Source organism: Peromyscus leucopus, chromosome 2, assembly GCF_004664715.2.
Source record: "Peromyscus leucopus breed LL Stock chromosome 2, UCI_PerLeu_2.1, whole genome shotgun sequence".
NCBI lineage: Eukaryota > Metazoa > Chordata > Mammalia > Rodentia > Cricetidae > Peromyscus > Peromyscus leucopus.
This window is the reverse complement of record NC_051064.1, coordinates 112,615,974-112,642,096: the sequence shown is the minus strand read 5'-3', so window position 1 is coordinate 112,642,096 and position 26,123 is coordinate 112,615,974. Positions and strand designations below refer to the sequence as shown.

The following is a 26,123-nucleotide window of genomic DNA, read 5'->3' as shown; positions in this document are numbered from 1 at the left end:
GAGACTAACAACAACAACAACAACAAAAAGCACACAGTCAGTCCCTTAAAACTCAGCGCCACGCTGGGGGCGGGGCGCGCGGGGCCCGGGGCGGGGACAGAGCACGCACGGCGGCATGACGTAGGCCCGGCTGGCCTCGTTCTGGCCGCCGCCGCCGCCGCCGCCGCGCTAAGGCGGAGTAGAATGAGGCCCCAGGCCGCGGCTCCAGCGTCGGCAGGGGCAACAGCAGCTGAGGCAGCAGCTGAGGCAGCCGCGACGGCCGCGCCCCCCCCTCCTGACCTGGATTAGGCCCAGCAGCCCCGTGGCCGCCGCCGCCCCGCGGGGGGCGGGGTGGGGGAAGCGCTCCGTCTCCCCGCCCCCGCCCCCCTCCGGCTCCCGGCGCGACCCCGGTGCAGCCCCGCGGCCTAGCCTCGCGCCCCCTGCCCCGGGGGCTGGCATGAGCGGCCCCTCGGCGGCGCCGGGGCGCGGGGGAGCCGCCGCCTGAGCCCCGGGGCCTGCCGCCTCGGACCCCGCGGCGCCGAGAGCGAGCTCAGCGAGCGCTGAGTGTGCGGAGAGACCGGGTCACGGCTTTCTTCCTCCCCCTAGATCTCACGCACACACCCCGGCCCCGGAAGATGGGGAACTGCCTCAAATCCCCGACCTCGGATGACATCTCCCTGCTTCACGAGTCTCAGTCCGACCGGGCTAGCTTTGGCGAGGGGACGGAGCCAGATCAGGAGCCGCCGCCGCCATATCAGGTAGGGGAGGGTGTGTGTGTGTGTGTGTCGGCGTGAGAGGGGAGGCGGCTCAGGCCCTCTGCCCTTGGCCTCCAGGGCCTAGCCTCGGGGGGCCTTGACCCCTTCGGGGGCCGGCCGTGAGGGGGTCTGCTGCCCAGTCCCCGGCCGGAGACCGATCCTTCTCGCCTTCCCCTGGGGTGGCGTCTGGGGAAGGTGTTCTGTCCTTGAGTTCAGGAATCCAAGCGTGTGGTCACATCCCCTTGGCCGGTGTCTGCGAGTTAGCTTGGGGAGTTAAGGATGACATGGTTTTCCTGCCTTTATGTCTGAGTTGTGTGATTTCCTCCGCAGACTGCCGGCAGGATTATGGGTTGTGGGTCGGTTGTCACCCCCCCCCCCCACTCCTCCATATGTGTTTTCGTATATAATCCTCCCCACTCCTACCCTATCTTTGTTCATTGGTTCTGGTAGAACGTCCTCTTTACCATCTATTGGGGAGGTAGAATTCCAAGTGCGGATGTTAGCCCCTGCTTCATAAAGAGTTACTTGTTTATATATACATATGTGGTAATCCTTAGCTCCTCCTCTTTTTGCTCCACCCCTGTGACACACCTTTTAAATAAGTTGACTTAATAAAACCTTGATTATCTTGAACTTTAGAGACCTTTCAGCGTGACTTGGAAAACGCCATCTGCTACTAAAGGCCCTCTCTTTATCAAAGATTCTTGAATGGGTCTTTCTAAATGATACTGAGTAAACTCCGTGGTGGGCTTGAATACAATCTTTAGTATTTTCCTGAAGAGAGGTTGGTTTTCTAACTGGGCAGTGTCCTTTGTTTTTATGTGGTGACATCATTATCTAGTTTAGTGTTTCCTCAATTCTGTGTAAGCCAGTTTCTTATGTGGCAAAAAAAAAAAGTGATCATATATGCTGATTTTTTTTGACCCCTTCAGGGATCTTTCAGGCACATTACTAGTCCAGTCTTCATGGTAGCCTTGCCTCTCTATTTCAAGCTTACCAAACCAGGCTGTTGACAATTTTGTCTTCAAGACTCCAGGTGATCTTTCTGCTAGGAGCCTTTGCACCAAGGTTGCCCAGGTGAACATCTAATCCTCTTTAAGGACTCAGCTCAGTATCTGAAGTCCTGACATTGCCCTCCCTCCCTCCCTGAATTCCTGAACATGTCCCCCACGAACCTTCTACACTTACATAAGCAATACTGTGCCTATAATAATTTAGTATCTTTGTTTAGGTAGTTGTGTGTCTCATCCTTGAACTATGTGTTCCCCTCCCCTTTTATAAGCTGAATTTGGGACATTTTCCAGGTGTTTTTATACCTCATCATCTGACTCATAGTAGATGCTCAATAACTGAGATAAATGAAGAATAGAAGCTCTGTTCTCAATGTTTCATGCAATTTGTCACATAAAAATGCAGTATTTACTGTATTTATGTACCCCATTTCTCCCAATTTATTTAAATTGCTTCAGGAGCAGACTAATACTAAATGAAATCTGGATGTTTTATCAGTAGCAGGAATTGAACTGAGAGCCCTGTGCATGCTAGCAAAACACTACTACAGAGCTATAACTCCAGTCCACCTCTCATTTTTTTTAAACTTGTTAGTGTCTCATGATGTCACCCAGACAGGCCTTGAACTTTTGTGCTATTGCCTCAGCCTTCAGAGTTGCCGGAATTAGAGACCTATACCACCAGGCCTCTCTTTCAGTTGTCTATAGCTTACTGTTTCCCCCTCTACAATAGCTACTCAACAAATGTATTTATTTAGGTGTCATAAGCAAACTCCCCCCCCCTAAAAAAAATCTATACTTCTTAGCCTCTTTCTAGGAAAATTGAATATTTGACTTGTTGCTTTCTCTGTTGTCCTTAGAATAATTTTAGAGTTCATAGGAGCTATATTTTGTCCTTTCCAGAGGGACTAGACAAATCATGATAGGTTTTGGTATTACCAGTACTTTTTGGGAATGTGTTATTTTTGACAGTGGAAATTGTATTGTGGTTGCCTTTTCCTGAAATGAATGACCCAGATACTGATATGCAAAGTTAGTATGAATCAAAAGAAAATGGTTGCTTTAAAAGATGAGACCATAAAAAGAAAACTTTAGTCTGGCATCGTAGCTCATGCCTAGTACTTGGAAGGAAGGCTGAGGCGGGAGGATTGCTGATAGTCAGCTCTACATAGTGAGTTCTGTTTGTGTTCATCACTACATGGTGAGTTCTTTGCTGGTCTGGGCTATAGAATGAGACCCTATCTCAAGAACTTTTAAAAGAAAGCTGTAGAAATAATAATATCCCCTTGAAGTTATAATATTACTAATATTTGTTTTTACATGATTTGGGAAAGTAGTAGTCCAAAGTAAATTATTCATATCTGGGCTTTTAAAAAGAAATAGTATATAATTAACATAATAAACACAGTAGTGTTGACTTGTTTCTTTAAAGAATAGACTCAGGCTGGGCATGGTGGTATACACCTTTAATCCCAGTAGTAGGGAGGCGCAGGCGGGGCAGAAGTGGTGGATCTTGAGTTCCAGGCCAGCCTGGTTAATATATCAAGTTCCAGGCCAGCCAGGAATAAAGAAAAAAAAGAATAGACTCAGTTAGTTGCAATAGGGCTTGAAATGGAAAATATCTGATTATGAAATTAAAGGAGCATGAGTTTGTATTCCTTTTCCCCTGTGACAAGTACTTAAAACATAGTTCTTGTATTTGTGTTGTACAGTATACAGGTATGCCAAGAGCTCCTTAAAGCAAAGGTCCAGCTATTTCTACTGACAGTAACTGACAGACTGTATTTGGGCTTGACGTCCTGGATTGGACATGTAGCTTAATGGTGGAGTACATGCTTAGTATGTGAGACCCTAGGTTTTATATGTGCACCAAACAAAACCTAGCTCAAAGTAAACTAATTATGTACCATTATGACCAGCATTTGCATGGAGCCCTTATTTGTATCTTGGGTGTTTGTTGTTGGGTATCAATTTTTTTGTTGCCGATTTCTTTGTATTTTTTTGGTCTTTATTTCTCGTGTATTTTGAGACAGGGTCTCACTGAGACTTAAGCTCCTGACTCAGCCTCCTGAGTGTTGATTACAGGTGTGAGCACCATACCAGGTTCTGTTTTTTCAACTTCTTCTCTGTACCATCTTCTCAACATAGCAGCTAGAGTAATGGGACCACAGTACTCTACTAAGCTCTTTAATGGATTCATGTTTAATTTTGGAGAAATTCTTAGTGTTTTCCTAAATCCTCTACCAGTTCTCTCCCTGGCCTCCTGACTGCTGTAAGATAGTCAAGGTCTCAGACCTTTGTCCTGTTTGTTATTTGACCGGATTACTTCCTAGGTTTCACTGTGAATGCATGACTGATTTCCTTACCTCCTTCAAGTTTTTTACTTTTTGTTTTTGGTGGTGAGGGAAATTTTGGGTGAGGGACTATAGTAGAGATCACACACTGGGTCTCACACATGCTAGGCAAATACTTTGCTACATTCCTGAAACTTTATAAAAGGCAGGGTCTCAGGTAGCCCAGGCTGGCTTCCAACTGGCTGTATAGCCAAGGATGACCTTAAACTGATAATCAAAAGCCACCCAGGCATGGTAACATACCTGTAGTCTCTGGCTGAGGCAGGAAGATGAGTAGTTCAGGGTCAGCCTTGGCTGCCTTGAGATTCTTGTCTCAAGGAAAAAAAAAAATAAACAAACCTAAAAAGACAAATGCCAATAATATTAAATATAAGAATTGGTTTAAAACAATTATTGATTAAAATAATTTCACTTTTTGTCCTACATATTTATTGTCTGCCACAAAGTATACATTTTATGGAAGAATGCTTGAAATCTATCCATAAAGTATTAGTGTCTTAATTTGAGGGTGACACTCTGTTAAGGAGCTTATTATTGGGAGGTTATTATTGACTATATGTAGATAGGCATGTCTCAATTTTCAGTATTTGTAGATTGTCCTGACTTGTTGGTTCATCTTACAGTTTTAATGGTGTAAAAATAATACCTAATAGTCTATATTGTGAATTTTGATTTTTTTTTTCCTATACTAGTGAGATATTTTAAAATCTCAGGAGATTTTTGGTTTTTGTTTGTTCTGAGACAGGGTCTTTATACGTCTTCCAAGCCTTCTCAGAACAAACTATATAGTCTTGGTTGACCTTGACTTCCTTCAGTAGCTTCCCACGTGCTGGGATCACAGGCTTGCATCACCACACCCTACTGTGTTACTACTCTTCTGTGATTCTAGGCAGCAGTCTTCAGCTTTCCTTCAGCCAGGGTATCACAAGGATAATTAAAGAACTGATACTTTTGAACGGTACTATATTACTAAGCTCTGATGTTGGTAGGGAAGATAACACTAAATGCATCTTCAGCCTAAGGATATTTTCAATTTACTGTGGGTTTATCAGCATTAACTCCACTATAGATCTTTAGTTTGGACTGGATTGTTTTGGAGACAGGATCTCATAGTGTATGGGCTGGCCTTGAACTTCAGTCTTGCCTTGCCCTCTCAAGTGCTAGGATTTCAAGTGGGAGTCGTCATATCTAGCTAAGTTTGAGATGTACCAGTCATCTCCTGTCCTATACTTTTGGAGGTGGTGATAGACAGGATCTGATACCATGATTTAGGCCAGCCCTAACTCAACAGTTCTTCTGCTTGCTTCAAGTATAGGTTTTCTTTTGTGAGTATGGTTGTGTGTGCATGTATGTCTGGAGGCTGGATGACAACCTTTGCTGTCGTTGCTCAAATGCTGTCGCATTAGATAGGGTCTCATTGGTTTAGTGCAAGGTTGGCTGGCTAGGGAACCCCAGGGATCCACCTGTTTCCAGCTGCCCAGCTCTACCAAAGTCAGCTTTTTCACATAGATTTTGGAAACCAAAGTCAGCTCACTCTGCTTATAGCAAGCACTCTACCAGCTTTCCTTTTCGTTTTAGACTCACATGGACCAGCTGTCAAATTCTGGCTTTAGTGCTTACAAGTAAAATATGAAAAAGAACTTCACAAACAAGAAAACAACATTTATATTTGGATATTTTAATTATGATTGAAAAAGGCTTTTCTGTGTGTTTTGTATATGATCATTTGTATGTATGAATGGAGATCAGAGATTCTCACTATTCAGGTTTGTTTGTTTTTTGTTTTGTTTTGTTTTGGTTTTTCCAGACAGGGTTTCTTTGTAGTTTTGGTGCCTGTCTTGGATCTCGCTCTGTAGACCAGTCTGGCCTTGAACTCACAGAGATCCACCTGCCTCTGCCTCCTGAGTGCTGGGATCAAAAAGATGAGCACCATTGCTGCTGGCCTTTTGTTTATGTTTTTTGCTTGTTTGTTTTTTGAAAGAGTCTTTGTGAGATAGAGTTTCTCTCTGTAGCCCTGGCTGGCCATCCTGAAACTCACCTTGTAGACTAGACTGGCCCTGAACTAACATACCCCGGCCTGTGCCTCCTAGTGCTGGGATTGAAGGCGGCGCTGGCGCCATCATGCCCAGCCCCATCTTACTTTTGAGATAGGTCTTTCAGAACCTGGACCTCATCAGTTTGGCTGAACTTGATGTCCAAAGAGCTCCAGGTGTCTATCTGTCCCTACCTTCCCAGCACTGAGATTACAAATGTAATGTGCCTTACTGTGCCCATTCAGCCTGTATTTGAGTGGGTGCTGGTGATCCAAATTCAGGCTCATATAGGTGAACTGAACCCACAGTCCAGAATAAGGCTCTCTTTAAAGTACATTTTTGTTGTTAAAGGCCTAGTCTAGAGGATTTGGAGAAATGATTCAGTGATTAAAAGCCTTTACGAAAAGGACCTTGATTTTGTTCCCAGCACATACATGGTGGATCACAATTGCCATAACAACAGTTTCAGGGGATCTAGTGCCCTCTTCTGGCCTCTGTGGGATCCTGCATGCATTTGGTATACAAACATAGGCACAAATAACTTTTTTTTTTTTTTTTTTTTAAAGTCCAAGTCTGTCCTATATACTTACTAAAAAGTAGCTTCTGTTCTTTAAAAATCTAGACTATCAGGACTGGAGAAATGACTCAGCAGTTAAAAGCACTTACTGCTCCTGCCGGAGACCCAAATTCCATTTCCACCACCCACACTGGTCTGTGGTTTTCTGCATGTGTGTGGCTCACATACATAAAATATATTTCACTAAGTTGCCCTTGCTTGTCTGAAACTGGTTATGTAGAGCAGATAGCAGTCCAGAAGGTGTGTGCTGCCATACCCAGCTTAGCTGTTAGAGATTTCATAATTTTTGGTTTTCCAGATCAACTTCCTCAAATGAGAATGATATATTAATTAAACTTCAAATTTTCTCATTGATGTACAGCACTGTAAATACTGTAGACATGCAGGAGGTGGAGCAGAAGTTCAAGGCCAGCCTGCATGACATCAGACCTTGTTTGAAAAACAAATCAAAATATCCGACACCCAGTGACTGTTTGACTGGCTAGCATAGAAGTATCCCTTTTTCTTCTGTATTGTCATCAATTTAATTGAGATTCTCAATAATTCCTGCAACAATAGCTTAATTGATGTCTTCTCTACCCTTCCCTTCCTCCTTGCCCCAGATCAGATGTTTTGTGGATTAATCCTTAGTGGTTCTTTGTGACTAATCACTGATCTCTAAGTACTCAAAGTTGTGGTTTTACTCTATGCCTTTCTAGCCCTCTGTAGCCCTGTATTTTCTCTTATACAACTTGTAGTCCAACTAGACCCGAACGGTGTTGCTTTCTCTGGTTCTGGTTTTTTTGTTTTGTGTGTGTGTGTGTGTGTGTGTGTGTGTGTGTGTGTGTGTGTACACATATGCGTGTGTGCCTGCCTGCTGAGAGGTCCAGAAGTCCACTTGCCTCTTGCACCATCACTCCATTTTGTTTTGTTTTGCTTAAGGAAAATTGTGTGTGTGCACATCCATACAACTCCGGGTGCACTTTGGTTATGGCATAGGTGTGATAATCAGAGGATAACTTTGCAGGTGTCTTCTTCCACTTTCATGGAGTTCAAGGATCAAACTCAAGATTTTCAGGCTTGCATGTTTGGTCCCAAGTGTCATTACCTCAAGCCATCTCACAGAACCCTGGCTTTTATTTGTGACAGTTTTTGTTGTTTGTGTCTGACTTTGAACTGAGTCATTGAATTAAATGTTATTAAGGATGCCTGTTCCTTTAAGAGTAGGACAGTCTGTGTCAACAGTTTAATTCTAGAGCTAATTATAGAGTAATATGAGAAGATGGGGCAATGAGATGAGTTACTTGATATAAAAAAATCTGAACTTGATTTTCCTTAATTTTTAGATAAAACTTGACTTTAGATCTCAAAATTTCATAAAATACTTGATATAGTACAGAGTCTTTTGTTTGTTTTTGAGGCAAGTTTTCTCTGTGTAGTCCTGGATGTCCTGGAACTCACTTTGTAGACCAGACTGGCTTCAAATTAAGTTAAGAGGTTTACCTACCTGTGCCTCCCAGTGCTGGGGTTCAAGGCATTTGAGAACATGCTCAGTAGATTTTTTTTTTCTGTGTGCCTGTTTGTGACAAGGTCTCAAGTAGCTCAGGCTGGACTTGAACTTGAAATGTAACTAGGAATGATTTCCAACTCCTAGTCATCCTACCTCCACCTCCCAAATGCTAGGATTATAGGCATATGCCATCATGCCCAGCATGCTTCTGTTTTTCAGGGCTTTATTTCTAAATGGAAAAAAATGATTACACATAGCTACTGTGAATTTTTTCTTCAAAAACACCCCAAACATGTGTCTTGTCTTTGCTTTCTTTTTCCTTAGTTACTTTTTATTTTTCTTTGTTTTTCTTCACTATATTTTAGCCAGAGTGAATTCCAGAAACGGGGATAGTAATTGGAGGGTACTCACAGATATAATCAGAAAACAGGGTCTCTCTATTTGGGCCTGGATGACCTAGAACTTACTATGTAGGACAGGCTGGCCTTAAATTCAAAGAGCTATTTGCCTGTCCCTTTCCAACTGCTGGTATTAAAGTTATGCAGCCAGCATACACACACACAAAAGTGTGCAGCCACCATGCACACGTACCTGTGCCCCCCCAGGAAGATATAATACATTTTTTGCTGTTTTCTGAGTATTTGCTGTCTTCCAAGTATTGCCTTCAGATACAGGGTTAAAGATGATAGGTTTGATTCTGTATTCAAATAAGTTAGCAAGTAAATGAAGAGTTATTAACAGGTGTTTTGACGTTATGATGTCATCTGAAAATGTGTTGGACCACATACAGCTGTCCTATGAAATGTGGCCATGGGATGCAGGTTGAACATGCAGGTTGCTTGGTTTAGTAGGTAGGCAGTTTGAGTTTGGAGATAGATAATGGTAACGATTATATGTAATATTACTAAACTATAAGCTTAAGTGATATTAAGGTGCTAAGTCTCATGTATTTGAAAACACAATGGGAAAATTGTGCTGTAAAATGTCTAGAAGTTTATTTCTTATGCTACTACTTAATGTTGGATTAGTAAGTACAGGATTTTTAGATTCATTTTTTATTTTTCTTTTTATTCATGTGTGTGTGTTTGTGTGTGTGTGTGTTGGTGCTCATGGAGTCTAGAAGAGATCAGATCCCTTACAGCTGGAGTTAATCAGTTGTGAGCTGCCTGATGTAGGTTCCAGGAACCTAACACTTGTCTTCTGAAAGAGCAGTATATAAGTGTTCTTAAATGCTGAGCCATATCTCCAGTCATACAAATATACCTTTTATTTAAATAACTAGCCTGGTGTGTGCTCTCAGGAGCCAGATAAATAATTATCTTGTTAGTTAACTGGAACGCATACAGTAAAGTAACTAAAGAATCTGAAAGTGTGGAAATGAGGAGTATCCCTCCAAATATATTTCTCAGTAGAAATTCTTTAAACTTCTGAATATTCAAAAAACATTCCTCAAATTTATTATTTCATGTGGGTTGGGATTGCATGTCAACTTGCAGGAGTTGGTTCTCTTCTGTATCGGTTTTAGGGATCAAACTTAGGTCAGCATGCTTTCTTATCCACTGAGCCCACTGCATCCTCTTTCAGTATGTGTTAGACACCAAGGAAAAAGGAGAAGTGATGAATCCCTTACTTTCAAGGAACTAGCTGACACTTTAGTTCAGGAGGTAAGACTAGTATAAGACTAGTATGAAATTATTAGTATTAAATTGTTTAATATGGGCTTTTAAATTTTTTAATTATTTTACTCCATGTGTATGAATGTATTGTCTGCATGCATATGTGTACATCCCATGCATACTTGTTTGATCCCCTGGAACTGGGGTTACAGTGTTTGAGCCATGTGTGGATGCTGGGAATAGAACCTGGGTCGTTTGCCAGAGAAACAAGTGCTCTTAGCTGCTTAGCCATCTCTAGTCCCTAATACAGACTTTTGAGTCCGGATAACTATATGACAGTGTAGTGAATCATGAATTTGCCATTTAGTTGGTGAAGGCTTCCTATGGAACCTTACTATGAACATGAGTAAAAACAATTAAGGTGTCTTGGTTAGATAAGTTTACAGTTGAAAGAATTATCAGTAGGTGGAAGACATGAGTTAGAGTTCAGGGAGGTGTAGAATCATGTGCAGTTAAAGTAACATATAAATGGGGTTGTGGCTCAGTTGGTTCATTGCTTACCTACAACAAAGCCTCTGGGCTCCATCATCAGCATCACATGTCCTAAGCTGTTTTGTACTGTTTTGACCACTTAACCACAAATACTTAAATAAATGAAAAATAATATATATATATATGCATATACACACACATATATTTTTAGGCATTTGAGACATGTTATATATTTTGCTAATAAAAATAATAGCAATTGTTCTCCATATAATACTAAGAAAAAGGAAAACCTGAGAGATTATATTAAGAGCTAGAACATAAAGATAATTCTTTTCCTGCTCTTACCCTACTTGTAAATAGGGCCAACATTTGTTTGTTTTGTGGTACCTGGGATTGAACCCTAGGGCTTTGTGAATGCCAGGCAAGCACTGTACTGCTAAAGCTGCCATTGTTGTACTTTTAGAACATTTGAGGTATACGTTTTCTTGAATGACTGGATTTTGTTTTGTTTTTTGAGACAGGGTTTCTCTGTGTAGCCCTGGCTGTCCTGGAACTCGCTTTGTAGACCATGTTGGCCTTGAACTTAGAGATCCATCTACCTCTGCCTCCTGGAACCCAGTGATGAATGGATTTTTTGTTGAATCTTTTTTCATGTATTTACTATTTGGGGGAGTGACACATGTCACAGTCACATGTCACAGTCACATGTCACAGTCACATGTGAGGTCAGGATAACTTGCAGACCTTCTCTCTTCATGTGTTTTCTAGAGCCCAAACTCAGGTTTAAGAAAGGCTGGGCATGGTAACACCTTGAATCCCAGCATTTGGGAGGCAGAGCTAGATAGCTCTCTTAGTGAATTCCTGGACAGCCAGAGCTATAGAGACTCTGTCAAAAATGTTTTAATTAAAAATTAAAAAAACTTTAAATACAAAAAAGATTATAAAAACTTTAAGATAATTGTACTTAGTTGTACAGTTTTAACCAATTTATTTAAATCATGGAAAAGTGTGTCCCAGAATAAGCCTACTTTGTTTTTGAGATATAAAATTTCACTGTATGACCTAGGGTTAGCTAGAACTGAGGACAATTCCCTTGCCCCAGTCTTGAAAGTACTGGGAGTACAGGGGTGCCAAGCCATGCCTGGCAAGCATAACTCTTTTTTTTTTTTTCCTTTTATTTTATTTTACAATACCATTCAGTTCTACATATCAGCCACGGGTTCCCCCATTCTCCCTCCTCCCATCCCCTCCCCTTACCTCCAGCTCACCCCCCATTCCCACCTCCTCCAGGGCAAAGCCTCCCCCAAGGACTGTGATCAACCTGGTAGACTCAGTCCAGGCAGGTCCAGTCCCCTCCTCCCAGACTGAGCCAAGTACCTGCATAAGCTCCAGGTTTCAAACAGCCAACTCATGCAATGAGCACAGGACTTGGTCCCACTGCCTAGTTGCCTCCCAAACAGATCAAGCCGATCAACTGTCTTCACCTATTCAGAGGGCCTGATCCAGTTGGGGGCCCCTCAGCCTTTGGTTCATAGTTTATGTGTTTCCATTCATTTGGCTATTTTTTTTTCAATAATTGAGTAAAACCGAAATTTATTATAAGCCACAGTCGTCCTAGAGACCTCCATGCTATATATATAGCCTCCATGGTTCTATAGGTTGTGGTCTGATTGTTCTTTATTTTATATCTAGAATCCACTTATGAGTGAGTACATACCATGACTGTCTTTCTGGGTTTGGGTCACCTCACTCAGGATGATTTTTTCTAGTTCCGTCCATTTGCCTGCAAATTTCATGCTTTCATTGTTTTTCTCTGTTGAGTAGTACTCCATTGTGTATATGTACCACATTTTTTCATCCATTCTTCCGTTGATGGGCATCTAGGTTGTTTCCAGGTTCTGGCTATTACAATAGTGCTACTATGAACATAGCTGAGCATATATCTTTATGGTATGAATCAGCATTCCTTGGGTATATGCCCAAGAGTGGGATGGCTGGGTCTTGAGGTAGTTCGATTCCTAATTTTCTGAGAAACCGCCATACTGATTTCCACAGTGGTTGTACAAGTTTACATTCCCGCATAACTCTTTAAAAATGGCATTATTAAACCTTGCTCCCTTTAATTTTTTTTGTGTTCATACATTGATAGTTCTGTTGATTAGGTTATAGCTTTCTTAAGTCATGGAATGAATCAATGTTGATTAGAGTTGGATTATCTCTTGCCAACTCATTGAATTGGTTCCTTTTTCAAGTGAATATTAAATCATTATATATTGACTTTAATTACTTTTCATTAGAGCCTCTTTCTTGAATAGTCCCAAAGAATAATAGCGGGTTTTCTTGGGTGGATAGGGGAGTACTTACAGTGATGAAATGTGCTGCTTGATACTTAACATGGATTCATTATTCTGCCAATAATCCTAGCACTTCAGAAAAGGGTCAGGAGTTTAAGGCCAGCCTAAGCCAAAATGACTGGGCATGGCAGTGCGCACCTCTACTCTTGGACGCAGAGGCTGACTGAGTCTACATGGCAAGTTCCAGGCCAGCCAGGGTTATATAATGAGACCTGTACCAAAAATGGGGAGGTGGTGGCTGGCGAAATGACTCAGTGGTCAAAAGCACTTGCTTGCTTTCCCAAAGGACCTGAGTACACTTCTCAGCACCCATGTTGGCGGTTTCCAATTATCTGTAATACAGCACCAATGGAACCAATGACTCAAAGCACATTTACTCAGGTGTACATGCCCACACAGACATATATGCACATGATTTAAAATAAATTTATATCTACTATATGTTGTAGAAACATATTTACATATATTTATAACTGAGGCTTATAGAGCTTAAGCAGCTTCTACTTTACATATTTGTTGCCACATTTAATTTTTTTAACAGTTAATTTGGGTGCTGCATGAGTGTTGGTGGCAAACTCAGGTTCTGAGTCTTGATGGCAGGCAGCTTTCCTTTCTGAGCCATCTCACTATGTCTGCCACATAGGTTTTTAAAGCCTTATAAAGGTATCTACCACATACTTCACCTGTTTTGTCTATAGTTAATTTTGTTTAGAATTATGCAGCCATTTCCAGTCAGTTTTAGATTTTTTGTTTGTTTGTTTGTTTGTTTGTTTTTTGAGACAGGGTTTCTCTGTAGCTTTGGAGCCTGTCCTGGACTAGCTCTGTAGACCAGGCTGGCCTTGAACTCACAGAGATCTGACTGGCTCTGCCTCCTGAGTGCTGGAATTAAAGGCATGGGCCACCACTGCCCAGCTTTAGTAAATTTTTTAAATATAATTTTTAATTAAAATAATATCCTCCCTCTAGCCCCTCCCATGTCTCTCCAGCTCCATCTCAAATTCATGGCCTCTTTATTCTTGTTACATATATTCTATATATAAATACAAATATGTAAATACAACCCTCGGAGGTTATGTTCAGTGTTGCTCTATATATAGGATTTTCAGGGCCAACCATTTGGAGTTGGATAGCCAATTAGAGGCACATCCTTGTTGAAGACATCCTTATCAGCTGTCACAAGTTGCCTATAGTTCTTTGTCAAAGGATGAGGCCTGGTGAGAATTCTTCCTTCCATGTTAGCATGTATTCCTCCCCCTCAAAAAAAATTCTTTTTTCAAAAGGTAGTAGTATATCCACATGTCAACCTAAAAAGTGAAACTCTCCTTTCTCTATCATTCAAAAATTAATGCTCCATATACCTAAATGTAAGAGCTACCTTCGAAGCTATGTAGTATTGGTGGTAGGTGGGTGTGGGGGTTGTTAATATGAGTTCCCATACAGACTGGACTACAGAAAAACAAAACCAAACTAAAACCCAACAATACAACTCAAAAAACAAAGTATAACCTCATGGCCTTGGGTTAGACAAAACTTACTTAGATCTGACGCCAAAAGTTCAAGTGACAAAAAAATAAGTTTGTCTCATCAAAATTAAAAACATAAAATGTGCCTTCGTGGCTGGAGGTATAAGTTCAGTGGGAGAGCGCTTGTCTGGCATGTTCAAAGCCCTGGGTAAGATCCCTGGCACCTTCAGCAAAAGAAAAGGAAACATGTACTACTATTTCGACTTCTTCTATTGTTTTATTAAAGAATAAAACTCGAGAGTTAAATATTAGGGCATAAACCTCAGAGATCCACGGAGCAAGATCACCTGCTCTCTTCTCCACCTTCCCTGATTGAAAAGCCCGTGCATCTTCCTTGCCCTCCTTATTCCTCCCATGTGTCCCTTTAGCTTCCTCTGAGTCCGCCAGAAAAATGGTCCACTCCAGCCAGCTGAATGTGACTCTGCCCTCCAACCAAGGTTGACTCCGTCGGCAGTCTCAGAGCAGTAACAAACAAATCTCCTGCAACATACTACAAAGAGTAATAGGTGAAAAGATCCATAGAGGGCAAGAAAATGTTTGCAAGTCATTTCTCTAGACAGTGTTATTTGGCCTATAAAAAACATGGGCCTAATTTTTAAAAAGAACAGCCAACAGCCAGGCGGTGGTGGTGGTGGTGCACGCCTTTAATCTCAGCACTTGGGAGGCAGAGCCAGGTGGATCTCTGTGAGTTCGAGGCCAGCCTAGTCTCCAAAGCAGTTCCAGGAAAGGCGCAAAGCTACACAGAGAAACCCTGTCTCGAAAAACCAAAAAAAAAAAAAAAAAAAAAAAAAAAACAACAAATCAAAAGATGATTAACACTGTTCACAATCAGCTACCATTTCATACCTACTAGAGTGGTTAAAATAAAATGACAAATAGGTTTTGGTGATGAAGAGAAGAAAATTGGGACTATCACCTATTCATTCCTGGTGTAAATTCAGAGTGGTACTGGTGCTTTGGAAAATGGCAGTTCTTCAAAAGCTTATGGAGAGTTCCACTCCTGTGTACCAGAGAAATGTCCAAAGTCTTGTAAGTGAATTTTCATAATAGTATGATATTATGATAGCATCTAAATCTGAACAACCCAAATGCCTATCAGTGACTATGCTATGTTATACTATGTGGTATATCCAGAGGATAGAATAGCAAACAAAAAGAAGAAAAGAAAAAGTACAGTTCTAATACATGCTGGAGTGTAGGTGAACTTTGAAAGCATTCTAAGTGAAAGGCCTACCACAAAAATAGGTGTAGTGTTTTTTTGGTTTTTGTTTGTTTGTATTTTCTCTCTCTTTGAGACAGTATTTCATACTGTAGCCCAGGTTAGCATAGAATTCACTATGCTCAGGCAGGCCTTGAACTCAGTCCTTCTGCCTCAGGCTTCTGGTACTGGAATGGAAGGCATGAGCCCACTACACCAGACAAAAGGTCATATAATATAATTCTGTCTACAGGAAATGCTCAAAACAGGCAAATCTATAGCTAGGTAATGAGTGCAGGATTTTTGTTTAAGGGGGAAAAATTCTCTAAAATTGGCTGATAATAATTACATAATTTTATGAACATGAAAGCCTACAAAATAGTATTTAATTTGTGTGTGGGTGAGATGCCTAAAGTACACATTTGTTTTATTTTGTGTGGAGAGGGAATGGGGGACAGGATGGGAAGTAAGTGTAATATGGCCCATGTGTGAGGTTAGAAGATAACATTTAGAAATAAGTTCTCTCCTTTACCATGTGGTTCCTGGGTAGTCTGACTGGGTTTGACAGGCAAAGTGACAAATTCTTTCAGTTGTTGAGTCATCTCTCTAGCTCTGAAATTAATTTTAGACAGTATCTCACTGTGTATCTCTGTTCTAGATAGAACTCACTATATAGACCAGACTGGTCTTAAACTCACAGATCTGTCTGAGTCTGCTTCCCAAGCACTGGGATTAAAGGCATACACCACCATGCCTGACTACAATTGTTTCTTAATATGTCTGTGAATGGGTATGTACAGGTATGTGCAGGTACCCACAGAGGTCAGAAGAGAGCATCATATCCCCTGGAGTTGCAGGCAGTTGTGAGCTCCCCCAAAAGGATGTTGGGAACTGAACTTGAGTCCTCTGCATGTACTCAGAATGTTAACCTGTTGAGTCATCTCTAGCCCCTAAACTTGATAAAATGAGGCTGAGGCTATGGTTCAGATGGTAGAGTTCTTCTTATTTGCTTAACCTAAGTGAAGATTGGAATGTGAGGATGTGTTGGACACTAATCTTAGATGTAGCACACGACTAATCTCAGCAACTCAGGATATAGAAGCAGGAGGATCAGAAGTTCATCCTTGGCTACTAAACAAGTCTAGGCTACATGAGACCCTGCCTTAAAGAAAAAAATATCAGCCCACCTCCCTGGTTGGAGCGCTCTATTTCAAACATGCAGGGTAATCTGGCTTATATCATTAAATGTAAAGTAATGTTTTAGTATCATAGATGATGTGCAGGCTTTTATTTCTCCATGTATGTATCATTGGGGACCTACATATAAATGTAATCTTGCTTTGTTGGGTTCCCCCCCCCCTTTTATGGTCAAAATTAATGAATCATCTGGACTAAAATATACACTGAGAACAACTATTTCAAATCTTCCTTTTTATGGCCTTAAGTGTAAGTCTGGCAAAATTTAGAGAAAACATTCCCAGTAAGAGACTGCAGCTGGAGAGGAGGTGGTGCCAGCAACAGCGTGTAAGGAGAAAAATCAAGAGTGAGCTCTTATTTCCTACTGGCTGAAAATATACAGCTGTTGGTGACAGGCTGCATTCTTTAGTAGTGACTTTATTTTTCCTTCACCAGAAGCCAGACTTGTACTATTTCCAGCCTTGGCTATTATTTAGGCATGTCCCCATTGCATTGTTTTAGTTTTGGAAATTGTATCATACTCTCTAGCTTGAATAAAACAATTTTTGAGAGAGGGTCTCGTGTAACATGAGCTGTCCTCAAACTTGTTGTGTGGCCAAGGATGACCTTGAACTTCTGATTCTCCTGCTTCCATCTGAGTTGCTGGGGTTACAGGTATATTCTACCATGCTGGAATTGAATCCAGCTTTATAGTGCTGACACATTTTACATTTTCTCTTTTGGGGGGTGGAGGGGCAGGACTTGAACAGGGGTCTCTATGTAGGCGTGGCTGTCCTGGAACACGCTGTGTTGACCAGGCTGGCCTCAAACTCACAGATCCTTCTTCCTCTACCTCCCAAATGCTAGGATTTGTTTGTTTCTTGATTTATGTTAGAGCCCCAAAGTATTATTGACAACATTTGTCATTCTATATAGATGCTTTATTATATATAACAAGGATCTGGAAATGTAGTTTGACCTAGCATGTACAAGGCCATGGGTTTGATCTCCAGCACAACAACAAATGTTATATAGAATTTTCTTAGTGTGTCAGAACCTGCTTTTTTTGAGAGAGGGTGGGTATCTAACCCTATCATTTCTCTTTGCCCTGTCTGAGCATACTTAATCACCATATTTTACTGTCTTCTGTCCATTTTATATTGTATTTTCTATAATGCTTCATTTTTCTAGAGGAACATTTTAATTTAAAATTGTCCCTTTAGGACAGTAATGGCTCACGCCTTTAATCCCAGCACTCAGGAGGCAGAGCCAGGCTGATCTCTGAGTTCGAGGCCATCCTGGTCTACAGCGTGAGATCCAGACCAGGCACCAAAACTACACAGAGAAACCCTGTCTCAAAAAAAAAAAAATTATCCCTTTAGGGTAAATACTTTTCAACTCCCCACCCCCAATGCAGATTCATGTGAGAAATCAAACAAAACATTAAAGAAACTACGGTTTTGAAATATGTTTGCTTCTCCAGTTACGAATTATAAATTCCATATTATCTCAAAAATTGGATTTGTAGAACAGATCTGTTTCCTATCAGTGATGGTTGGATAAGACTATATAATACAGTGAGTGCTTGGGAAGCTAAAACTGGAGTCCAACCTGGGCTTACCTATCAAGACCCTATCTCAGAAAGGGGCGGATTTGGGGGCATGAGATGGCTCAGCAAGTAATAGGTATGCCAGATGTGGGGACGAGTTCAGTCCCCTGGACCCACATAGTGGAAGGAGAAGACCAACTCCCCCAGTTGTTCTCTGACCTCAAATGTAAACACTAAACACAGAAATACACGTAAAGGGAAAGAAATCAGTACAAGAAAGGGAAAGGAGGGAGTTAGAGGAATCAGAGGATGAACTAGCCACCTTGGGTGACTAAATGAGGTCATCATAGAGTGGCCTAGATACTGAGCACCTGTATATTTATGCTTTTCTTACCTCTTATTTATCTTTATTTACTTGAGATAGGTTTGCACTATGTATCCCTGGCTAACCTAGAACTTGTTATATAGATCAGACTGGTCTTAAGCTGGAAGCAATCTTTCCTCTACTTCCCCTGTGCTAGGATTATATGTATGTACCACACCACTTGCTAATATAACAGTCTTTTTTTTTTAAAAAAAAAAAAAGAGGTCTGTTTTGCTGTCTAGAACCCTAAGGTTCAGAGGTATTAAGTAATATTCCAAAATCATGTTTGTTTAAGTGCCAGGTCTAAAATTGTATTAAATACATTTTCTCTTTTTCATTATACTTCTCTGTCTTTAACCCAGATAGACAGCTTGGAATTTCTCAGTTGAGAAGGTTGTAGAAGAAACAGAAATATAGTTTGCTTTTGGACCCAAGTTAAAGCTAAAGCAGTAAGCCAGGCATTGTCACTTGGAGAAGAAATGCTGATTGTAATCTGCATCAAGTTTTCCCTTTTGCTTTTAGTCTAAAGTGCCTTATTCTAAATCATTAATTTTTTAATGACATGTTGCAAAATTCTGATGTTATGTGAATACCTTAAATTTTCAATTTTTTTTTTCCTCGAGACAGGGTTTCTCTGTGTAGCTTTGGCCTTTCCTGGAACTCACTCTGTAGCCCAGGCTGGCCTTGAACTCACAGAGATCCTCCTGCCTCTGCTTCCCTAATACTGGGATTAAAGGCGTGCGCCATCACTGCCCAGCTTGTTTTTGTTTTTTGAGACAGGGTTTCTCTGGCTGTCTTGGAACTCACTTGTAGACCAAGCTGAACTGGAATTCACAGAGGCTTGTCTCCTAGGTGAACCTAGAGCAGTGGTTCTCAACCTTCCTAATGCTGCCACTCTTTAATACAGTTTCTCATGTTGTGGTGACCTCTCCCCAACCATAACATTTTTTTTGTTGTTTTTCGAGACAGGGTTTCTCTGTGTAGTTTTGGTGCCTGTCCTGGAACTCACTCTGTAGACCAGGTTGGCCTCGAACTCACAGATCCACCTGCCTCTGCCTCCCAAGTGCTAGGATTAAAGGCGTGTGCCGCCGCCGCCGCCGCCGCCGCCACCACCACCACCAGGCAGATTTTCAATAATGTAGCTTGTAATGTTTGAGTTGGAATTATATGCCTAGGACATGATAATTACTGTTAGTCCAAACACAAAGTAACTATCTTTGTATTCTTAGATAGAGATGGTCACAGCCAGTGGACTCAGGTTATTCTTGTGGAGATGTGTATCCAAGGACCTTTCCAATCAGTAGTAGCCAGTCTCCAAGTATGTTTTGGCAAACTATCTCTACTGATGATTTATGCTTATACAGACTTTTGAAGGCCAGATTTAGTTAGATTTTATAAAAATGGTTTATAATTAACTTTCTGTGCTGTTTCCTTGTATATAGGAAATGATTAATTGGTAAACATTTAAGGTTTGTATTTTGAGGTAGGAGGAGGCGGCAGAAGTGACCACCATTATCAGTCACTCCTAAAAATATACTTCAAAACAAAACCAAAAGACTCAAGTGTTGTGGCTTGAACTCAAGCTTTAACTAGATATTTAACAATGGGCTGTAGAGTTCAGGAAATGTTTGATACAATAAACTGAAATAAATCCCTGGGGTAGGTAACTTTTTAGTAGACTTTCTTTGTTTCATCTTATCAAAGACCGTTCTATACAGAGGAGCAGAGCCTGTGCAGGGTGGAGTTTGCCTTTAATCCCAGCAGAGGCAGATGAAGTTGGAGGCTACCCTGGTCTGCATAGAGAAACCTTGGCTTAAACCAGAAAGATGACAAGAAACAGGAGCAAATATAGACATAATCCTTGTCATGGATGATTTTATAAGTTTACTTTCACTAAAATCCAATGAATCTTTTTTTTCCTTCAATTTTTTGAGTCAAAGTCTTAACTGTGTAGCCCAGGCTAGCCTCTACTCACCCTGTAGCCCTAGCTGGCCTTGATTCTCAATCTCTGTTGGGATTAAAGGTATGTGAAACCACATCTGCCTCCAGTACATTTCTTCTTATTGATTTTAAAATGCTGTTCTGCAGTCATAGAGTATCAGACTTGTAATCCTAGCTGATACATACTTAAGCTTTCAGGTGTATTAATGTATAGTGACCCTCTTTAAACATGAGAAGTTGAGGCACAGATGTTAAATAACTTGGTCAATGCTGTACGTAGTTAATAAGCATCATAGTAGGACTTGTCTGCATTGAAATTTATTTACACTTTGAAGAAGTGTGTCTAAGATGAAGCTGCTCATTCTCAGCTACAGTGGTAAAGGGTAACTCCCATTTTTTTTTATCATAGACAAGTGTCTAAAGTCAGTGAGATACATACAGTTAAGACTGCTGCATGATTATCCAGCCTCCCACTTATCTCAGGGCCCATTTTCCTTCTGGGTTGTAACTAGAGTTTTCCTGCCTTGCCCACAGTCAGGACAAATCTTTGTCACCCACCAGTCCCACAGCCGCTCAGACCCAACCAAGTAAACACAGAGATTTATATTGCTTACAAACTGTATGGCTGTGGCAGGCTTCTTACTAACTGTTCTTATAGCTTAAATTAATCCATTTCCATAAATCTATACCTTGCCACGTGGCTCGTGGCTTACCGGCATCTTCACATGCTGCTTGTCATGGTGGCAGCTGGCAGTGACTCCTTCCGCCTTCCTGTTCTTTCTTTTCTCCTCTCTGTTAGTCCCGTCTATACTTCCTGCCTAGCCACTGGCCAATCAGTGCTTTATTTATTGACCAATCAGAGTAATTTGACATACATACCATCCCACAGCACTGGGTAAGTAATTTAATACACCCTAGAAAATGAGTTTTAAAATACCAATTTTTTCCCTGCACTTTTCATATTTAGGAACAAGTTCCCGTTCCCGTCTATCATCCAACACCTAGCCAGACTCGGCTAGCAACTCAGCTGACTGAAGAGGAACAAATTAGAATAGCTCAGAGAATAGGCCTTATACAGCATCTGCCTAAAGGAGTTTACGACCCTGGAAGAGATGGATCAGAAAAAAAGATCCGAGAGTAAGTAGTAATTTTATATATTTTAGAGATTTGTATGTAGCTCTTTTTTTTTTTTTTTTTTAATGATACTGGAGATTGAACCTAGGTGTTCTACCACTAAACTGTTTTTTCAATCATAAACTTTAGCTTTTGGAATTTGCCTTTTTCTTATTTATTTAGGAATTCTATGAAATTCTATATTGGAAAACCCAGGTTAAATGTAGCAATAAAGGAGAAGTCTTGTATTCTGATCATTATAGTTGCTTGTTGTCCATTTAGATGACAGTTAAAACTATTTACCTATGCAAATGTGACGTTTCTGTTAGCTTATTTTATGAAAGTGATTTGTCAGTTTTCCAAGGAGTTAAAATAAACTTTCCTAAAGAAATAGGAGTTAAACCTTTTTTAAACTATGAACTAAGGTTGTAGGCAATTATACCCCCACCCCACGCCAAACAATACTAGAGCATTAGGCACAAAATGTTTACTTATTGAGGAGTAAAAATATAAACTATATAAATGGCCAACAATGGAGGTATAGTTAAGTAAATTGTGATTCAGAAATACTTTATTAGCCAGGCATGTTGCCACACGCCTTTAATCCCAGCACTTTAGGGTGGCAGAGGCAGGCAGATCTCTGAATTTGAGGCCAGCCTGGTCTACATAATGAACTCCACTACCATGAGCCATCCAAATATACAATATTAATACCATAATATTAACAGCCTTTATTTTAGTCTCTGTGTTAGCCCTAGGCCTAGCCTACGAATGAGTACAAAAAGGACTAGAACGAACTGAGTAGCTGGTACAGGACAGCACAAAGAAACCCTATCTTTAAAAAAAAAAAAAGTTTTCTTAGGGCATATGGCTGTATTATTTTTCTCATTGTTTAATAAAACAACTGACACAGCAGTTTAAGGGAGGGGCTTCATTCTAACTCGTGATTTCAGGGAACCCCCCAGTCTCTCAAGGTGGGAACGGCATGGCAGCAGGAATTCCTCTTGTCTGTGTTGGTGGGACTGTGAGGAAGCTGAGGACTAGAATGGAGCAAGGGTGTTAGGAACTTTCTGCTACAGTGGGAAAACACTGACTGAAGCTACTCCAAGGGGAGTTATTTGGCTTAGAGGTTACTGTCCATCATCCAGGGAACTGAAGCAGAGGCCATGGAGGAATGATGCTTACTGGCTTACTACCAACATGGCTTGCTCAGTTTGCTTTCTTATACCACCCAGGACCACCTGCCCAAGGGTAGCACTGCTCACAGTGATCCAGACCCTCCCACATCAGTCTTAATAAAGAAAATGCCTCTGTAGACATGCACTCTGACAGGCCAGTCTGGAGGAATTCTCTCAGAAGTGGTTCCCTCAAAAAACTAACCAGCATAGATGGCTAGACTATATAGCCTTCAAGGCCTGTCCTTGACTGGCCTATGTAAAGGTTTTATTTGCCAAACGGTGTCATAGCTGGGGTCCATGTATTCAAACACATAAGTCAGTGGGAGGACAGTTTGTCATCAGCCTCAACCATTAAAACTGTTTAAAAGTTTTTAGTGATAGGAGAGAATTCTTTCATAACTTCTGAAAGTTTTTTCAAGCCTGATGAGGAATTTTATTGTCTTGATTTAATAGGGACAGCTATTTTGAGAAAGATCCTTACCAACACAGACCATCTAATTTACTGTGATGATGTTTGTCTGTGTGAGCTATAGCACCATTTAATTAATCCTGGTACTGAAGAGCAAAGTCTACTTAGAGCACTAGCTTTGAACCTCTGTAGAATTGGATTTCTTCTTAAACCTATAGAAAAGAGCAGTGGACTTGAAAGTGTTAAAGGAGACAGTTTTAGTTTAAAGCATCGATGGGAGTAGACTGGAATTAGTCATTCTGGTTTTGCTTTATTTTTGAGACAGTCTTTCACTCGATAGCCCTGGCTGGCCAAACTCACAGACATCCATCCACCTGCTTCTTTCGGTCTCCAGAGTACTAGAATTATAAGCGTGCACCATTCCAGGCCCAGTCATTCTGTTTTTACATGTTGTTGTTAATGAATACTACTCCTGTTTACTCTGGAAAAATCGGTGCAAGGAAACAGTTGATCTAATTTCCTACCTAAAACATCACAGTCTCCTGTAATATGTAACTATTTTTAGACACAGCATGAGTTTGATCCTTAATGCAGTCTGTTTTTCTTTGCTCAATTAGTTGCTCTCAAGGCTTATAAATTAACAAAAGATCAAAATAAAAGAATATTGATGGGTCAGTGCATGTTAGGAAAATTTCAGTTTGCATGCTTTGGTAATGAGTTAACAGGGGAACTTTTTAAAAAAACATTTTAAAGATTTATTTATTTTTGGTGTATGTTTTGCTCGTGTGTGTGTGTGTGTGTGTGTGTGTGTGTGTGTGTGTGTGTGTGTTCATTTGGGTTAACACTGTCTTTGTAAAGACTATTCTGGGATAGGCCACTTATGTGAAATTTTCTGATTTCTTCTTGTCCCTACAGGTGTGTGATCTGTATGATGGACTTTGTTTATGGGGACCCAATCCGATTTCTGCCGTGCATGCACATCTATCACCTGGACTGTATAGATGACTGGCTGATGAGATCCTTCACGTGCCCCTCCTGCATGGAGCCGGTTGATGCAGCTCTGCTCTCATCCTATGAGACTAACTGAGCCAGGGTCTCTGTCGGACTTCAAGTGAACCATCATTTTTGGTGGTTCTGATCTTTTGTCACTGAGCCCAAAGAGCCAGGGATTAGGAATTAAGATCATGCACAAAAGTTTCCTAAAAATTCCTGGATGGCTGCAGATGTTGAGGAAAGTATGTGATATTTTAGAAACTTACGGGGAAAGTAGGATGGATGGTATTTTTATGTAAAGCCTTGACCCAGTGTTTAAAATATAATTGTTATTAGACCTTGTTCTTGCTCCAGTACATAGGAATTGTGTAAAGTGTTACAGCAACTGTACATGTTTAAATTGTGTGTATTGAAGATTAGGAAAAAGATAGTTGTTATTTTTCTTCCTAAATGAGATAAGTTTCTTCTCCCTTCCACCCAAATTCTTTTCTGAAAAGTTACTGGCATTTGGGTCAAGGTTTTATTAAAAGCTACATTTTATAACACTGGCACAAAAAAAGTAGTTTTAAGCTTGTTTGCACAGTTCTTTTTTTCCATTGGAAATGGAATTCATTGCCTTAGGTCTTTTTAAATAGTGTATTATTATCGTTGGGGCTGGCTCTATGCTTGAAAACCAGTTTATTTATAACCTGTTGTAAGTGCTATATTCTGTTTGCAGTTAGGAAATGCAGAATTCAAAGTGATCTCCTAGCTTGTAAGCAAACTGAGATGCACTATCCCTTTTCTATTAAAAATGAGTTGATGTGTCAGGAAACCAACACTAGCAAAGTGGATTTGATATCCCCTTCCTTGTGTGTCTTATCATATTGTTTTGGTTGTTAATATGGTGATAATTGAAAGTCAAGTTGAAATTTAAATATTAATATTTCTGATTTATTGACCTTTGAACTATGCCACCATGCTTATGTAAAAATGAAGGTGGCACCATGGTGAAACTTAACAAGAAGTAATTTTCAGCTGTAACAGTTTTGATTCTCTTTCCTGTGACCTCTTTCCCCGCTGTCTGGAACCATAGCAAAAGGATACTGCATCTCTTGTTACTGTAGTGCTGAGGTTATTGAAGTTACAGAAACACATCTAGTCTGTTTCTTAGGAAGGTGTCCGTTAAGTCTTGCTGGGTGACTGACAAGAAAGGTAAATGTGTTTCATGTTTCGCACACCAATGCAGCAGGATTTGTATAACCATATGACTTCATAGTTGTGATCTCAAAGGAACTTCTCCTTTCCTTTTTCTTGCAATTAATGTAAGAATACTCTAAGTCTCTAAACTTCTGAAGTGTTAGAGGTAGAGATGGTCTAGTAAAGATGTAATGTTTTATCCATTTAGCATGTGTTTATTTCGCCTTCTGTTCTCAAGGTGATTTGTTCCTTCAACTCAGTGATATTATAGTTAAAAATGATGAGCAAAGTGCTCTCCACCTAACAGATCAGAAGTGATTCTTGTATATTGTGTTGAGTATTTGACTAACACTTTTTTTACATTCAGAAGTTTCTTGAAGGTTCTTCATAACTGCATTATAGAAGACATTATGTCATATACAGCTCATTGACATTCAGCCGAAGCGTTCACACGCTGCTTATTTTCCCGATGAACCCCATGATGGAAAGACTTAAAGATGACTTGGGAAATATTGAAACTAGATTATCAGGTTCTGTTCAATTGTTACATACATCTTGCTTAATTTCTGTTTATTAATTTATATCCACCCAATTATAAAGTAAATTTGGAGGAAACAGCTGAAGTTGTGCTATATTTTCAGTGATAATTCTTTTTTAATTCTTATATTTTCTAATTATATACATTTGTGTCATCAAGTCTTATAGTCAGACTTTTCCCCTAGGTTCTCAAAATTAGTAAATGAGCTTTTCCCAGTTGTCTTTCATGTTGCAGTCTTTGGTTAAAGCAAAAACAAAAACAAGCTCTGCCTCAGGGGCCGGTACAGAACCACATGCTCTTGGG

At 40.5% G+C, this 26,123-nt stretch overlaps 2 protein-coding genes across 2 annotated transcripts in view; one reads left to right on the top strand and one right to left on the bottom strand.

The window, feature by feature from the left end:
- The first annotated feature begins 338 nt into the window (after nt 1-338).
- On the top strand, nt 339-25,901 carry Rnf11 (ring finger protein 11). Its single transcript, XM_028888954.2, has 3 exons — nt 339-737; nt 21,378-21,547; nt 24,026-25,901. The coding sequence occupies exons 1-3, from the start codon at nt 615-617 to the stop codon at nt 24,195-24,197; spliced, it is 465 nt and encodes a 154-aa protein (XP_028744787.1). The 5' UTR covers nt 339-614; the 3' UTR covers nt 24,198-25,901.
- The window catches only part of Ttc39a (tetratricopeptide repeat domain 39A), a 71,768-nt gene continuing 59,578 nt past the window's right edge, over nt 13,934-26,123 (bottom strand). Inside the window, exon 18 of the mRNA XM_037202808.1 lies at nt 13,934-14,672. Coding sequence (XP_037058703.1) covers nt 14,639-14,672 — 34 coding nt within the window. The 3' untranslated portion in view covers nt 13,934-14,638. The remainder of the gene's footprint in view (nt 14,673-26,123) is intronic.

What these genes read in the sequence shown, in the direction of transcription:
- Rnf11 (XM_028888954.2), top strand. Translation starts at nt 615, where the DNA reads ATGGGGAACTGCCTCAAATCCCCGACCTCGGATGACATCTCCCTGCTT. An exon ending in AGCCGCCGCCGCCATATCAG is followed by an intron (nt 738 to 21,377) that starts GTAGGGGAGGGT and finishes TTTCATATTTAG; the next exon opens with GAACAAGTTCCCGTTCCCGT. An exon ending in TCAGAAAAAAAGATCCGAGA is followed by an intron (nt 21,548 to 24,025) that starts GTAAGTAGTAAT and finishes TTGTCCCTACAG; the next exon opens with GTGTGTGATCTGTATGATGG.